At 60.4% G+C, this 18,832-nt stretch overlaps 1 protein-coding gene across 1 annotated transcript in view; it reads left to right on the top strand.

The window, feature by feature from the left end:
• The first annotated feature begins 675 nt into the window (after positions 1–675).
• The window catches only part of LOC121285653 (RIMS-binding protein 2-like), a 109,565-nt gene continuing 91,408 nt past the window's right edge, over positions 676–18,832 (top strand). The window contains exons 1-4 of the mRNA XM_041202310.1: positions 676–800; positions 1,304–1,413; positions 5,540–6,379; positions 8,596–8,598. Of these exons, the coding sequence (XP_041058244.1) occupies positions 676–800; positions 1,304–1,413; positions 5,540–6,379; positions 8,596–8,598 (1,078 nt within the window). The remainder of the gene's footprint in view (positions 801–1,303; positions 1,414–5,539; positions 6,380–8,595; positions 8,599–18,832) is intronic.

The raw sequence follows: 18,832 nt of genomic DNA, 5'->3' as shown, positions 1-18,832 counted from the left end.
CACAACTTGTTGAAACTGACATTCATTCTCAGATGAATGAAACGTCTACTATACTGAACCCCATCAGCATTCGAAACTCACCCAAGCATTGAATGTGGCCACAACTGCCCAAACAATAGACTGCTCTCTGGAAAGGGAAGAACAGAAGGTGCACATTTCATTTTCAAAGCAAAGTGGTTGTCAATCAATGTAAAGGAACAGGTGGTTAGATTTTTTTCATGTCAAAACCAGTTTTTTGTTTTTTTAAATCAGCCAGTGCCATTTAAATTGCAGTAGAAAATATGCCAGCACAGGTTGTTGGAACAATTTGTAACATTTTTCACCATTATGGTACTCTCTCCATTGAAAAAGTACTGTAATGCATGTCAACAAATACACAGGCTGGTCAATGTAAGAGACAACTCACCTTTCAGTGATGAATCACTGCATTAGAAACACATCTACATTACAATACAGCACCCAATAGTGATGTTTGGAGGTGTGAAAACACTTACCTTTCAGAATGTTCCAGACTCCACAGCAGCCTATCCATTTTCTTCACAAACTCTCAAACGTGACATGTTCTGAATGAGCCTCCCAAAACCCCCCCACCTCCTCCCCCCACCCCCCGCCCTGCCAGGCCACCAGACAGAAATGGTTTGCAGCAGGAAATCCAGTTTTCGTCCCCCATTTTAAATGGGATCCAAATCACTGGGGCCGTTTGTGCATTTTGCACTCCTGGCCTTCCAGGTCCACAACAAGACTGGAGAAAGGTGGTGTGGGATCGGGAATGTGGAGGAAAATTGTACTTCCTCTGAGAAGTAAACCAAGTGTGACCATTCGCCTGTCGAAACGTGTCTCTGCACCCAGACAAAAACTCAGCCCAAGGTTTTTCTCGTAACAGACGCATAAAATGTAATTGACGAGAGAAACGATAAAACTCACCCATAAAATTACCCATGTCTTCTTGTAAATGTGTCTCTTCAGATTAAACCCAGCCTGTCGTTGGTTTGAGTCTTGCTCAGTTCCAGGAATTGCCTAGTCTGAGTCAGCTCCTGATTCAATTCCAGTCTCTTCACATGTCTTGTTCTGTTGTTGTCATCGGTCGAGATTAAAGGCTGTGATTAGTCAATAACTCCTTTATCATTCTATCATGTGACGACCAGGAATTGAGGAGGTAAATTCCATGGACCTCGGGCTTTTCTTGGCAAACAATTCCTGTATTTGCCACTTGCAGAGCAGTGAATGGAGCTTCAGATTTTACACCAGAGCACAGGGCTTCTCCCAAAATAACTCCCATTGTGTCTCTCTCTTTCAAATCTAGTTACAACCCCTATGAGGGACCCAATGAGAACCCCGAAGCAGAACTTCCTCTCAAAGCTGGGAAATATCTGTATGTTTACGGAGACATGGACGAAGATGGCTTTTATGAAGGTTTGTTGTGCCGACACCTGAAAACCAGGAGTACATCTGATTCAGTCAGCCACCACTACACTGAGTGCCGTTCACCATTCCTTACACTGTTGTTGTCCTGAGCACTCCTGCTGTTGGCCAATGGCAAGACAGCAATAACTAATATGAGCAACAAAGGAGCATTATAACTCCTTTGTCCATCCAGGATTTTATACAAACATTCAACTCTCACCGATCACATTCCTCTCGCTGGCATTTTAATACAGGCAGGAATTGATGGGTGGGTGGGTGGGGGGGACAAGGAAAGACTTGCATTTATATAGTGCCTTTCACAACCTCATGACATCCCAAAGGGCTTTACAGCCAAGTACTGAATTGAAGTGTAGTCACTGCAGTAATGTAGGAAAGCAGCAGCCAATTTGTACACAGCAAGATTCCATAAACACTAGCAAGATGGTGGCCAGATTTTCTTTGAGGTTGGTTGAGGGGTAAATATTGGCCAGGATACTGGAGAGAAGTCCATACTCCTCCTTGAATCTGTGGCCATGTGGTTCCCCAGAGCCACCTGAGAGCACAGCCAGGGTCTTGGTTTAGCATTCCAGCAGAAGGACAGCACCCTGGGCTGGACTGCGAGCGTCAGCACAGATTTTGTGCTCGTTTGTTAAGTGTTCATCCCAGAGCAGTGCAAGTTGACATTTCCACATTCCAAACGTGGCCTGTTCCCATCAGCTCCAATTACTTAGAAAATCAATTCAGTGCAAATGTTAGAACTCCAAACCGTCCATCCGTAACGGGCTCGTTACCAATATTCAAATTACTCCTTCTCCTAACCAACAATATTGGGATGTTTACAACATTAAAGGCGCTGCATAAATGCAAGCAGTTGTTGTTGATGTGTCCAAGTCAGGGTGACATGTGACTTGGAGGTGATGGCGTTGCTGTGCATGTTAATTAGATAAAATGCCAAAAGCAGCAAATATTTGAAATCCTAATAACCAAGAATGACCAGTTGTGACTATTTAATGTTAATGTTGCTTTGATATCAGGAAAAGCTGGGGTGTGGATGGAACTGCCAAAAAAATGGAACTCACAGCATTCCCCCTCCAAGTTATCGACCTTTATCAGCAATAAAGAGAGAAAATGATAGAAATACTCAGCAGGTCAGGCAGCATCTGCTGAGTGTGAAACAAGAGTTAATGGGCTGAATTGTACAGTGTGTTGGATGCCCGGTGTGGGGGTGGGGGGGGTGGTGGGGCAAAGGGCATCTTGCAGCAATTTCATTGGCCGTTAATAGACTGGAGGCGGGATTCCCACCCCCTCAGAGACAGGAAGTCCTGCTCCGAGAGCTGCCAGCCAATCAGAGGCCGGCAGCTTATCCCACCTCTTCAGGCTAGGAGGAGTTCCTGGGATTGGTGAGTGTTATGATCCTGCGGAGGGGAGTGAAGGGGGTGGTGGGAGGGTGGTTGTGGGGGGTCTGGGGTTTGGGAGGTCATGGTGGAGGGGGGCAATGCGGGGTGGGTGGTGAAACCTTGTGGGAGCCTCCAATGGGCACAGGGGCCTGTTGGGGACTCCCTACCCACCTGCCTGTCAACTGCCGGGTGGACCATTTGGCATGGGCCTCCCCTGCCACCAGTTAAATGCCAGCAGAGGGGGGGGATAAGGCCGTTAAGTGGGCATTAATTGCCTATTTAAGGGTCTCAGTTGCCCCATTGGCAGCTGGGTGCATAGGTAGTGGGCTGGCGTCGTGCTGGATTTAACCTTCCCACCCTCCCCCGCACCCAACAGCCTCAAATCCATCGGTGGGAGAGGGTTTCAGATCAATAACCCTTCATCAGGATACGGAAAGGTCATCGTTAAACATTACCTCTTATTTCTCTCTCCACATGTGCTGCCTGACCTGCTGAATATTTCCAGCATTTTCACATTTCCAGCATCTGCTGTATTTTGCTGTTGTATTTGTGGGACCCATTTAATAGTTTGCTAACAGCAGTCAGATTGAGGGGTTAGTCCCACATCCCAACAGCTCCCCATGAGTATGGGATGCAGGATCAGTGCACTAATCCAATCATTACTCACACTCCCTCCATACTCCCAGTCCACTCGGTTCTATCACCAGGGTATCGCTACGACTGTAGGACTCAGGATTGGTCAGTAATCCCCATTAACCACCTCACAATGTCGGTGGAGGAGTTGGGGGGCAGGGGTGAAGATGGTGAGATCCATTATGGGAAATTAATTGGGGGTTCCACTTGGTGTGCAAAAAAAAAAATCAGAATTTACAGCATTGAGAGAGGCCATTCGGTCCATCCTGCCTGTATTGGTGCTAGCTCTTCAACTGAGCAAAGTATTTGTCCTTTTCCCATATCACTGACTCTGTTAGGTCTTTAAATGAGTTGTAGATTGGTTTCAATGTTGAACTGAATATGGAATTTAGGTTAATGGGTATGGCAGCTTAGTGGTTATGTTACCGGACTAGCAATCTGGACATTGAAGGTTCAAATCCTACCATAACTCTTTGTATAACTGTATTTGTTAACTTAGCAAATGTGTAGACTGATACCAAACAAAATACACAGCTTGTCATAAAAAATCCTAATGCCCTTAACTAAAGTCTTTAACAGTTTGACTTACATGTGACTCCAGTCCAACACTGCATGGTTGACTCTTCACACCCCTCAGGGTAATGAATGCCAGCCTTGTCAGGAATCCTTACCTCCTGAGAATGAGTTAAAACAAATTCAGTTGAGCGGTGAAAATGAAGTAAATCTGCTATCTCTGTGCCAGCGTTAGAAGCCGATGATACAGGTCATTGCAGCATTGACATAAAAGCAAAATACTGTGGATGCTAGAAATATGAAATAAAAACAAAAACAATGGAGAAACTCAGCAGGTCAGACAGCATCTGTGGAGAGAGAAACAGAGTTAACGTTTCGAGTCTGGATGACTCTTCTTCAGAGCTAAAGAGAAATAGAAAAATGCTGGAATTTATACTGTTTATGTGGGTGGAGCAGGTAAAGCGGGGTAGAAGGCCAGCGATAGGTGGGGGCTATGGAGAGATTGACAAAGATGTTGTGTATACATGTTACATATGTACTAACACATTCTGTTATTACCTTTATGCCACTATCAGCACCTTTCTGAGTCTTCACCATTACTATTAACACTCCCTTTGTCTTGTGCCAATGACATCTTTGTCAATCTCTCCATAGCCCCCACCTATCTCTGACCTTCTATCCTGCTTTACCTGCTCCACCAACACCCACCCCCCCAACCAGTATAAATTCCAGCACTTTTCTATTTCTCTTTAGCTCTGAAGAAGAGTCATATGGACTCGAAACATTAGCTCTGTTTCTCTCGCCACAAATGCTGTTAGACCTGCTGAGTTTTTCCAGCATATTTTGTTTTAATGCAGCATTGACAGTGGCTAAAGCCACAAAATGATGACAGATGACATTTGGTGTGCTGTTCCTTCATTATAACTCAATGTTAGCTGAGTTGTGTTAAAATAAGAGATGTCATAAAGAGTAACTCCAAGAAATTTAAACTGGAAAGTCAGGATGAATGAAGGATTGTGCTTTATCAAAAATAATTCATTTGATTAAGAAACAATTGAAAAATATTTTGCCACTGGTAAGAATTTGGGACATCCTATGGGATTGTGATGGAGTAAATTAGGAGAAAGTGTTTCCTGTGGAGGAAGCACAGTAATCAGAGGGACACGGTAACCAGAGGGACATGGTAACCAGAGGGACACAGTAACCAGAGGGACACGGTAACCAGAGGGACACAGTAACCAGAGGGACACAGTAACCAGAGGGACATGGGTTGATGATAATCAGCAGAGGGGGGAAGATGAGGACAAAACAGTGAGTTGTTGCGATCTGGAAGGTGCCGTCTGAAAGGGCAGCAGAAGCAGATTCAATAACAACTTTCAAAAGGGAATTGGATAAATAATTGAAAAAGAAGAATTTGCAGGTCTGTGGACAAAGAGTGTGATGGGGGTAGTCGGACTAATTGGATTGCTCTTTCAGAGCCAGCACAGACACAATGGGCCGAATGGTCTCATTCTGTGCTGTAAGGCTCTTTGACTTGCCTCCTTGTTGCGATTGTGTTGACTCAGTATTTTGTTCATTCCCTCTCTCGGCAGGCGAACTGATGGATGGTCGAAGAGGACTTGTCCCCTCAAACTTTGTCGCTCTATTACAAGATGAAGAATTGTTTCTGTTCCATTCTGTGGACACGGAGATGGACAATAATTTACTCAATTCAGATGTGAGTCACATGGGCCTTCATCTCCATACTGATGGTGTGTTGCAGGATTCCAAGACAGATAGTCTGCTGACCAGTCAGACGGAGCCCACATTGTACAACAATGGCACAGGAACATTGGATGTGAACATTGATGAAATTGGTGAAGATATTGTGCCTTACCCCAGGAGAATCAACCTGATTAAACAGCTAGCCAAAAGTGTGATCATAGGATGGGACCCTGCGGCTGTACCTCCAGGATGGGGAACTATTAACAGCTACAATGTTCTTGTAGATAAAGAAGTGAGGAGTAACATCCCCTTTGGAGGTAGAACTAAGGCTTTGATAGAGAAACTCAACCTGGCCAGTTTCACATATCGGATATCGATCCAGAGTGTGACAGACCGAGGAATTTCAGACGAACTGAGATGTACCTTGTTGGTGGGGAAGGACGTCTGTGTGGCCCCTTCCCACCTGAAAGTGGAGAACATCACGCAGACATCAGCCGAGGTCTCCTGGTTGCCCAGCAACAGCAACTACAGTCACGTGATCTTCCTCAATGAGGAGGAGTATGATGTGGTCAAAGCCTGTAGTTACAAGTACCAGTTTTTTAACCTAAAGCCTTGCATGGTGTGTAAGATAAAGGCTGTGGCTCAACCTCATCAGATGCCCTGGCAATTGCCCTTGGAGCAGAGAGAGAAGAAGGAGAACCTGGTTGAATTTTGCACCCTTCCTGCAGGTTTGAGATTTCTGCAAGTTTGACAATTTACTCCGGATGTAGAATCCCAGTGAACGTGCAGGAAAAGATTCCCCTAACTGTGCCTCTGGGTGTATCTGATTACAAATCAGGGTAGAGAGAGAGTGAGAGAATCTGCTCAAAATCCCTTGGCGTTTCTCTCTCTCCTCGTCTCTCTCTCTCTCTTCCCCTCTCTCACTCTCTCTCTCCCTCCCACTCTTTCTCTCTCTCTCACACTCTGACACTCTCTCCCTTTCTCTCTCACTCACTCTCTCTCACTTTCTCACTCTCTCTCACACTCAAACATTCTCTCTCTCACACACACACACCCACTCTCACTGTCCCTCTCTCGCTCAATCACACACTCTCTCTCTCTCTCTCTCTTAGTCTCCCTCCCTCTCTCTCTCTCTTCGTCTCCCTCTCTCTCTCTCTATCACTCTCATGTCTGAATCATGGTTTCAAGCCCTTCCCTAAAGACACAATCACATAATTCAGGCTCTCACTCCCATTTCAGTACTGAGGGAGCGCTGCACTGTCAGAGGGTTAGTGCTGTGGAAGTGCCACACTGTCGGAGGGTCAGTACTGAGAGAGTGCCGCACTGTCAGAGGGTCAGTACTGAGGGAGTGCCACACTGTCGGAGGGTCAGTACTGAGAGAGTGCCACGCTGTCAGAGGGTCAGTACTGAGGGAGTGCTGCACTATCAGAGGGTCAGTACTGAGGGAGTGCTGCATTGTCGGAGGGTCAGTACTGAGAGAGTGCCGCACTGTCAGAGGGTCAGTACTGAGGGAGTGCCACACTGTCGGAGGATCAGTACTGAGGGAGTGCCGCACTGTCGGAGGGTTAGTACTGAGGGAGTGCTGCACTGTCGGAGGGTCAGCACTGAGGGAGTGCCACACTGTCAGAGGGTCAATACTGAGGGAGTGCTGCACTGTCGGAGGGTCAGTACTGAGGGAGCGCTGTTAGAGGGTCAGTACTGAGGGAGTGCTGCACTGTCAGAGGATCAGTACTGAAGGAGCGCTGTTGGAAGGTCAGTACTGAGGGAGTGCCACACTGTCGGTGGGTCAGTACTGAGAGAGTGCTGCACTGTCAGAGGGTCAGTATGAGGGAGTGCTGCACTGTCGGAGGGTCAGTGCTGAGGGAGTGCTGCACTATCGGAGGGTCAGTACTGAGGGAGTGCTGCACTGTCGGAGGGTCAGTACTGAGGGAGTGCTGCACTGTCGGAGGGTCAGTACTGAGGGAGTACTGCACTGTCGGGAGGGTCAGTACTGAGAGAGCGCTGCACTGTCAGAGGGTCAGTACTGAGGGAGTGCTGCACTGTCAGAGGGTCAGTGCTGAGAGAGTGCTGCACTGTCAGAGGATCAGTACTGAGGGAGTGCTGCACTGTCGGAGGGTCAGTGCTGAGGGAGTGCTGCACTGTCAGAGGGTCAGTACTGAGGGAGTGCTGTACTGTCAGAGGGTCAGTGCTGAGAGAGTGCTGCACTGTCAGAGGGTCAGTGCTGAGAGAGTGCTGCACTGTCAGAGGGTCAGTGCTGAGAGAGTGCTGCACTGTCACAGTTGTTGTCTTTTGGATGAGACGTTAAATCAAGGCCCTGTCGCTTTCATGGGTGGATGTAAAATATCTATTTTGGAGAAGAGCAGGCGGTTATCCCTGGTGTCCGAGCCAATATTTATCCCCTGACCAACGTCACTAGCAGCTGGCTATCTGATCTGTATTACATTGCTGTTTGTGAGATCTTGCTGTGCATAAATGTGCTAGCATGTTCCCTAGATCACAACAGTGATGATACTGGAAAAGCACTTCTTTGGCTGTAAAGCACAGTCGGGCACCCCGAGGCTGTGAAAGGTGCTATATAAATGCAAGTCTTTCTCCCTTTCACACTGCACCCCTGACCCTGTGTGGTCTCGATGTTCAGGAGGTGCAGCACCAACAGGAGAATCCACCCCAAGACCTGGAAAAACATTTTGTGTTAGGGGGATGTTCCTGTTCAGTGATTGAAGCCTCTGTGTTATATTATCTGACCGCTTGGTGAAAATTGAAGACTTTTACTCCATTGTTGTCCTCAGTGTTGCTTGGGGTAGTGAGGATAACCAGGAATAATAAACGTGATAACTTCTGCATATTTTATACAGTATGTACAGACACTGCATCTTTTGCAAATCCTTTTCATGCGTTGATAACATAACTTACAAGAAAAACCAAAAATGCTGAAAAAACTCAGCAGGTCTGGCAGTCTCTGTGGAGAGAGAAACAGAGTTAACATTTCAGGATGATGACCCTTCATCAGGACTGGACGATATTTGAGTTAGACAGGGACAGGTACGGAGAAAAGGAAAAGGGTGTGGGCAGAGTGAAAGGGAAGGTCTGTGATGGGCAGAATGTAGGAGAGATTAAATGACAAAAGGAATGATAATGGAGCAAGTAAAGAAAAAGCACAAGAAAAATGGGGAGACCCGAGAGGTACAGACACCCTGCCAATGTTTACCAATAGTGAATCTCCAAACTCCCAGCACAGTCCACACCCCCCCCCCTCACCCCCATCACCCCCACCCCCACCATCCACACCTCCCCCCTCACCCCCATCACCCCCACCCCCACCATCCACACCTCCCCCCTCACCCCCATCACCCCCACCCCCACCATCCACACCTCCCCCCTCACCCCCATCACCCCCACCCCCACCATCCACACCTCCCCCCTCACCCCCACCCCCACCCCCACCATCCACAACTCCCCCCTCACCCCCACCCCCACCATCCACACCTCCCCCCTCACCCCCATCACCCCCACCCCCACCATCCACACCTCCCCCCTCACCCCCATCACCCCCACCCCCACCATCCACACCTCCCCCCTCACCCCCATCACCCCCACCCCCACCATCCACACCTCCCCCCTCACCCCCACCCCCACCCCCACCATCCACACCTCCCCCCTCACCCCCATCACCCCCACCCCCACCATCCACACCTCCCCCCTCACCCCCATCACCCCCACCATCCACACCTCCCCCTTCACCCCCATCACCCCCACCATCCACACCTCCCCCCTCACCCCCATCACCCCCACCCCCATCATCCACACCTCCCCCTCACCCCCATCACCCCCACCATCCACACCTCCCCCCTCACCCCCATCACCCCCACCATCCACACCTCCCCCTCACCCCCATCACCCCCACCCCCACCCCCACCATCCACACCTCCCCCCCTCACCCTCATCACCCCCACCATCCACACCTCCCCCTTCACCCCCATCACCCCCACCATCCACACCTCCCCCCTCACCCCCATCACCCCCACCCCCACCATCCACACCTCCCCCCTCACCCCCATCACCCCCACCATCCACACCTCCCCCCTCACCCCCACCCCCACCATCCACACCTCCCCCCTCACCCCCATCACCCCCACCCCCACCATCCACACCCCCCCCCTCACCCCCACCCCCACCCCCACCATCCACACCTCCCCCCTCACCCCCATCACCCCCACCATCCACACCTCCCCCCTCACCCCCATCACCCCCACCATCCACACCTCCCCCCTCACCCCCACCCCCACCCCCACCATCCACACCTCCCCCCTCACCCCCACCCCCACCATCCACACCTCCCCCCTCACCCCCATCACCCCCACCCCCACCATCCACACCTCCCCCCTCACCCCCACCCCCACCCCCACCATCCACACCTCCCCCCTCACCCCCATCACCCCCCACCCCCACCATCCACACCTCCCCCCTCACCCCCATCACCCCCACCCCCACCATCCACACCTCCCCCCTCACCCCCACCCCCACCCCCACCATCCACACCTCCCCCCTCACCCCCATCACCCCCACCCCCACCATCCACACCTCCCCCCTCACCCCCATCACCCCCACCCCCACCATCCACACCTCCCCCCTCACCCCCATCACCCCCACCATCCACACCTCCCCCTTCACCCCCACCCCCACCCCCACCATCCACACCTCCCCCCTCACCCCCACCCCCACCCCCACCATCCACACCTCCCCCTTCACCCCCATCACCCCACCCCCACCATCCACACCTCCCCCCTCACCCCCACCCCCACCCCCACCATCCACACCTCCCCCCTCACCCCCATCACCCCCACCCCCACCCCCACCATCCACACCTCCCCCCTCACCCCCACCCCCACCCCCACCATCCACACCTCCCCCCTCACCCCCATCACCCCCACCCCCACCATCCACACCTCCCCCCTCACCCCCACCCCCACCCCCACCATCCACACCTCCCCCCTCACCCCCATCACCCCCACCCCCACCATCCACACCTCCCCCCTCACCCCCACCCCCACCCCCACCATCCACACCTCCCCCCTCACCCCCATCACCCCCACCCCCACCATCCACACCTCCCCCCTCACCCCCACCCCCACCCCCACCATCCACACCTCCCCCCTCACCCCCATCACCCCCACCCCCACCATCCACACCTCCCCCCTCACCCCCACCCCCACCCCCACCATCCACACCTCCCCCCTCACCCCCACCCCCCACCATCCACACCTCCCCCCTCACCCCCACCCCCACCCCCACCATCCACACCTCCCCCCTCACCCCCATCACCCCCACCCCCACCATCCACACCTCCCCCCTCACCCCCACCCCCACCCCCACCATCCACACCTCCCCCCTCACCCCCACCCCCACCCCCACCATCCACACCTCCCCCCTCACCCCCATCACCCCCACCATCCACACCTCCCCCCTCACCCCCACCCCCACCCCCACCATCCACACCTCCCCCCTCACCCCCACCCCCACCCCCACCATCCACACCTCCCCCCTCACCCCCACCACCCCCACCCCCACCATCCACACCTCCCCCCTCACCCCCACCCCCACCCCCACCATCCACACCTCCCCCCTCACCCCCATCACCCCCACCATCCACACCTCCCCCCTCACCCCCACCCCCACCCTCCACACCTCCCCCCTCACCCCCACCCCCACCCTCCACACCTCCCCCCTCACCCCCACCCCCACCATCCACACCTCCCCCCTCACCCCCACCCCCACCATCCACACCTCCCCCCTCACCCCCACCCCCACCCCCACCATCCACACCTCCCCCCTCACCCCCACCCCCACCCCCACCATCCACACCTCCCCCCTCACCCCCACCCCCACCCCCACCATCCACACCTCCCCCCTCACCCCCACCCCCACCATCCACACCTCCCCCCTCACCCCACCCCCCACCCCCACCATCCACACCTCCCCCCTCACCCCCACCCCCACCCCCACCATCCACACCTCCCCCCTCAACCCCCATCACCCCCACCCCCACCATCCACACCTCCCCCCTCACCCCCACCCCCACCCCCACCATCCACACCTCCCCCCTCACCCCCACCCCACCCCACCATCCACACCTCCCCCCTCACCCCCACCCCCACCCCCACCATCCACACCTCCCCCCTCACCCCCACCCCCACCATCCACACCTCCCCCCTCACCCCCATCACCCCCCACCCCCACCATCCACACCTCCCCCCTCACCCCCACCCCCACCATCCCACCTCCCCCCTCACCCCCACCCCCACCATCCACACCTCCCCCCTCACCCCCATCACCCCCACCCCCACCATCCACACCTCCCCCCTCACCCCCATCACCCCCACCCCCACCATCCACACCTCCCCCCTCACCCCCACCCCCACCATCCACACCTCCCCCCTCACCCCCACCCCCACCATCCACACCTCCCCCCTCACCCCCATCACCCCCACCCCCACCATCCACACCTCCCCCCTCACCCCCATCACCCCACCCCCACCATCCACACCTCCCCCCTCACCCCATCACCCCCACCCCCACCATCCACACCTCCCCCCTCACCCCCCACCCCCACCCCCACCATCCACACCTCCCCCTCACCCCCACCCCACCCCCACCATCCACACCTCCCCCCTCACCCCCATCACCCCCACCATCCACACCTCCCCCCTCACCCCCATCACCCCCACCATCCACACCTCCCCCCTCACCCCCATCACCCCCACCCCCACCATCCACACCTCCCCCTCACCCCCACCCCCACCCCACCATCCACACCTCCCCCCTCACCCCCACCCCCACCATCCACACCTCCCCCCTCACCCCCATCACCCCCACCCCCACCCTCCACACCTCCCCCATCACCCCCACCCCCACCATCCACACCTCCCCCATCACCCCCACCCACCCCCACCATCCACACCTCCCCCCTCACCCCCATCACCCCCACCCCCACCATCCACACCTCCCCCCTCACCCCCACCCCCACCCCCACCATCCACACCTCCCCCCTCACCCCCACCCCCACCATCCACACCTCCCCCCTCACCCCCATCACCCCCACCCCCACCATCCACACCTCCCCTCTCACCCCCACCCCCACCCCCACCATCCACACCTCCCCCCTCACCCCCACCCCCACCATCCACACCTCCCCCCTCACCCCCACCCCCACCCCCACCATCCACACCTCCCCCCTCACCCCCATCACCCCCACCATCCACACCTCCCCCCTCACCCCCATCACCCCCACCCCCACCATCCACACCTCCCCCCTCACCCCCATCACCCCCACCATCCACACCTCCCCCCTCACCCCCATCACCCCCACCCCCACCATCCACACCTCCCCCCTCACCCCCATCACCCCCACCCCCACCATCCACACCTCCCCCCTCACCCCCAACCCCACCCCCACCATCCACACCTCCCCCCTCACCCCCATCACCCCCACCCCCACCATCCACACCTCCCCCCTCACCCCCACCCCCACCCCCACCATCCACACCTCCCCCCTCACCCCCACCCCCCACCATCCACACCTCCCCCCTCACCCCCACCCCCACCCCCACCATCCACACCTCCCCCCTCACCCCCACCCCCACCATCCACACCTCCCCCCTCACCCCCACCCCCACCATCCACACCTCCCCCCTCACCCCCACCCCCACCATCCACACCTCCCCCCTCACCCCCACCCCCACCCCCACCATCCACACCTCCCCCCTCACCCCCACCCCCACCATCCACACCTCCCCCCTCACCCCCACCCCACCCCCACCATCCACACCTCCCCCCTCACCCCCACCCCCACCCCCACCATCCACACCTCCCCCCTCACCCCCACCCCCACCCCCACCATCCACACCTCCCCCCTCACCCCCACCCCCACCCCCACCCCCACCATCCACACCTCCCCCCTCACCCCCACCCCCACCCCCACCATCCACACCTCCCCCCTCACCCCCACCCCCCACCCCCACCATCCACACCTCCCCCCTCACCCCCATCACCCCCACCCCCACCATCCACACCTCCCCCCTCACCCCTCACCCCCACCCCCACCATCCACACCTCCCCCCTCACCCCATCACCCCCACCCCCACCATCCACACCTCCCCCCTCACCCCCTCACCCCCACCCCCACCATCCACACCTCCCCCCTCACCCCCACCCCCACCCCCACCATCCACACCTCCCCCCTCACCCCCACCCCCCACCCCCACCATCCACACCTCCCCCCTCACCCCCATCACCCCCACCCCCACCATCCACACCTCCCCCCTCACCCCCATCACCCCCACCCCCACCATCCACACCTCCCCCCTCACCCCCCCACCCCCACCATCCACACCTCCCCCCTCACCCCCCCACCCCCACCCCCACCATCCACACCTCCCCCCTCACCCCCACCCCCACCCCCACCATCCACACCTCCCCCCTCACCCCCACCCCACCCCCACCCCCACCATCCACACCTCCCCCCTCACCCCCATCACCCCCACCCCCACCATCCACACCTCCCCCCTCACCCCCCACCCCCACCATCCACACCTCCCCCCTCACCCCCCACCCCCACCATCCACACCTCCCCCCTCACCCCCACCCCCACCCCCACCATCCACACCTCCCCCCTCACCCCCATCACCCCCACCCCCACCATCCACACCTCCCCCCTCACCCCCACCCCCACCCCCACCATCCACACCTCCCCCCTCACCCCCATCACCCCACCCCCACCATCCACACCTCCCCCCTCACCCCCACCCCCACCCCCACCATCCACACCTCCCCCCTCACCCCCACCCCCCACCCCCACCATCCACACCTCCCCCCTCACCCCCACCCCCACCCCCACCATCCACACCTCCCCCCTCACCCCACCCCACCCCCCACCCCCACCATCCACACCTCCCCCCTCACCCCCACCCCCACCCCCACCATCCACACCCCCACCCCCACCCCCCACCCCCACCATCCACACCTCCCCCTCACCCCCATCACCCCCACCCCCACCATCCACACCTCCCCCCTCACCCCCACCCCCACCCCCACCATCCACACCTCCCCCCTCACCCCCACCCGCCCCACCATCCACACCTCCCCCCTCACCCCCATCACCCCACCCCACCATCCACACCTCCCCCCTCAACCCCCACCCCCACCCCCACCATCCACACCTCCCCCCCTCACCCCCACCCCCACCATCCACACCCTCCCCCTCACCCCCATCACCCCCACCCCCACCATCCACACCTCCCCCCTCACCCCCATCACCCCCACCCCCACCCTCCACACCTCCCCCCTCACCCCCATCCCCCACCCCCACCATCCACACCCCCACCCCCACCCCCACCCCCACCATCCACACCTCCCCCCTCACCCCCACCCCCACCCCCACCATCCACACCTCCCCCCCTCACCCCCACCCCCACCATCCACACCTCCCCCCTCACCCCCACCCCCACCATCCACACCTCCCCCCTCACCCCCACCCCCACCCCCACCATCCACACCTCCCCCCTCACCCCCACCCCCACCCCCACCATCCACACCTCCCCCCTCACCCCCACCCCCACCCCCACCATCCACACCTCCCCCCTCACCCCCATCACCCCCACCCCCACCATCCACACCTCCCCCCTCACCCCCACCCCCACCCCCACCATCCACACCTCCCCCTCACCCCCATCACCCCCACCCCCACCATCCACACCTCCCCCCTCACCCCCACCCCCACCCCCACCATCCACACCTCCCCCCTCACCCCATCACCCCCACCCCCACCATCCACACCTCCCCCATCACCCCCCACCCCCACCATCCACACCTCCCCCCTCACCCCCACCCCCACCCCCACCATCCACACCTCCCCCCTCACCCCCACCCCCACCCCCACCATCCACACCTCCCCCTCACCCCATCACCCCCACCCCCACCATCCACACCTCCCCCCTCACCCCCATCACCCCCACCCCCACCATCCACACCTCCCCCCTCACCCCCACCCCCACCCCCACCATCCACACCTCCCCCCTCACCCCCATCACCCCCACCCCCACCATCCACACCTCCCCCCTCACCCCCACCCCCACCCCCACCATCCACACCTCCCCCCTCACCCCCCACCCCCACCCCCACCATCCACACCTCCCCCCTCACCCCCACCCCCACCCCCACCATCCACACCTCCCCCCTCACCCCCATCACCCCCCACCCCCACCATCCACACCTCCCCCCTCACCCCCACCCCACCCCCACCATCCACACCTCCCCCCTCACCCCCACCCCCACCCCCACCATCCACACCTCCCCCCTCACCCCCACCCCCACCCCCACCATCCACACCTCCCCCTCACCCCCATCACCCACCCCACCATCCACACCTCCCCCCTCACCCCCACCCCCACCCCCACCATCCACACCTCCCCCCTCACCCCCACCCCCACCCCCACCATCCACACCTCCCCCCTCACCCCATCACCCCCACCCCCACCATCCACACCTCCCCCCTCACCCCCATCACCCCCACCCCCACCATCCACACCTCCCCCCTCACCCCACCCCCACCCCCACCATCCACACCTCCCCCCTCACCCCCACCCCCCACCATCCACACCTCCCCCCTCACCCCCACCCCCACCCCCACCATCCACACCTCCCCCCTCACCCCCACCCCCACCCCCACCATCCACACCTCCCCCCTCACCCCCCACCCCCACCATCCACACCTCCCCCCTCACCCCCACCCCCACCCCCACCATCCACACCTCCCCCCTCACCCCCACCCCCACCCCCACCATCCACACCTCCCCCCTCAACCCCCATCACCCCCACCCCCACCATCCACACCTCCCCACTCACCCCCATCACCCCCACCCCCACCATCCACACCTCCCCCCTCACCCCCACCCCCACCCCCACCATCCACACCTCCCCCCTCACCCCACCCCACCCCCACCATCCACACCTCCCCCCTCACCCCCATCACCCCCACCCCCACCATCCACACCTCCCCCCTCACCCCCACCCCCACCATCCACACCTCCCCCCTCACCCCCACCCCCACCCCCACCATCCACACCTCCCCCCTCACCCCCACCCCCACCATCCACACCTCCCCCCTCACCCCCACCCCCACCCCCACCATCCACACCTCCCCCCTCACCCCCACCCCCACCCCACCATCCACACCTCCCCCCTCACCCCCATCACCCCCACCATCCACACCTCCCCCCTCACCCCCACCCCCACCATCCACACCTCCCCCCTCACCCCCATCACCCCCACCCCCACCATCCACACCTCCCCCCTCACCCCCACCCCCACCCCCACCATCCACACCTCCCCCCTCACCCCCACCCCCACCCCCACCATCCACACCTCCCCCCTCACCCCCACCCCCACCATCCACACCTCCCCCCTCACCCCCACCCCCACCATCCACACCTCCCCCCTCACCCCCACCCCCACCATCCACACCTCCCCCCTCACCCCCACCCCCACCCCCACCATCCACACCTCCCCCCTCACCCTCATCACCCCCATCACCCCCACCATCCACACCTCCCCCCTCACCCCCACCCCCACCATCCACACCTCCCCCCTCACCCCCACCCCCACCCCCACCATCCACACCTCCCCCATCACCCCCACCCCCACCATCCACACCTCCCCCCTCACCCCCATCACCCCCACCCCCACCATCCACACCTCCCCCCTCACCCCAATCACCCCCACCCCCACCATCCACACCTCCCCCCTCACCCCCATCACCCCCACCCCCACCATCCACACCTCCCCCCTCACCCCCACCCCCACCCCCACCCTCCACACCTCCCCCCTCACCCCCATCACCCCCACCATCCACACCTCCCCACTCACCCCCACCCCCACCCCCACCCTCCACACCTCCCCCCTCACCCCCATCACCCCCACCCCCACCATCCACACCTCCCCCCTCACCCCCACCCCCACCCCCACCATCCACACCTCCCCCCTCACCCCCATCACCCCCACCCCCACCATCCACACCTCCCCCCTCACCCCCACCCCCACCCCCACCATCCACACCTCCCCCCTCACCCCCATCACCCCCACCCCCACCATCCACACCTCCCCCCTCACCCCCACCCCCACCCCCACCCTCCACACCTCCCCCCTCACCCCCATCACCCCCACCCCCACCATCCACACCTCCCCCCTCACCCCCACCCCCACCCCCACCCTCCACACCTCCCCCCTCACCCCCACCCCCACCCCCACCATCCACACCTCCCCCCTCACCCACACCCCCACCCCCACCATCCACACCTCCCCCCTCACCCCCACCCCCACCATCCACACCTCCCCCCTCACCCCCATCACCCCCACCCCCACCATCCACACCTCCCCCCTCACCCCCTTCACCCCCACCCCCACCATCCACACCTCCCCCCTCACCCCCACCCCCACCCCCACCATCCACACCTCCCCCCTCACCCCCACCCCCACCCCCACCATCCACACCTCCCCCCTCACCCCCATCACCCCCACCCCCACCATCCACACCTCCCCCCTCACCCCCATCACCCCCACCCCCACCATCCACACCTCCCCCTTCACCCCCATCACCCCCACCCCCACCATCCACACCTCCCCCCTCACCCCCACCCCCACCATCCACACCTCCCCCCTCACCCCCACCCCCCACCATCCACACCTCCCCCCTCACCCCCACCCCCACCCCCACCATCCACACCTCCCCCCTCACCCTCATCACCCCCACCCCCACCATCCACACCTCCCCCCTCACCCCCATCACCCCCACCCCCACCCTCCACACCTCCCCCCTCACCCCCACCCCCACCCCCACCATCCACACCTCCCCCCTCACCCCCATCACCCCCACCCCCACCATCCACACCTCCCCCCTCACCCCCACCCCCACCCCCACCATCCACACCTCCCCCCTCACCCCCACCCCCACCATCCACACCTCCCCCATCACCCCCACCCCCACCATCCACACCTCCCCCCTCACCCCCACCCCCACCATCCACACCTCCCCCCTCACCCCCACCCCCACCCCCACCATCCACACCTCCCCCCTCACCCCCATCACCCCCACCCCCACCATCCACACCTCCCCCCTCACCCCCATCACC

Source organism: Carcharodon carcharias, chromosome 13 (genome assembly GCF_017639515.1).
Source record: "Carcharodon carcharias isolate sCarCar2 chromosome 13, sCarCar2.pri, whole genome shotgun sequence".
NCBI classification, from domain to species: Eukaryota; Metazoa; Chordata; class Chondrichthyes; order Lamniformes; family Lamnidae; genus Carcharodon; species Carcharodon carcharias.
This window is presented reverse-complemented; position numbering and strand designations above follow the sequence as displayed.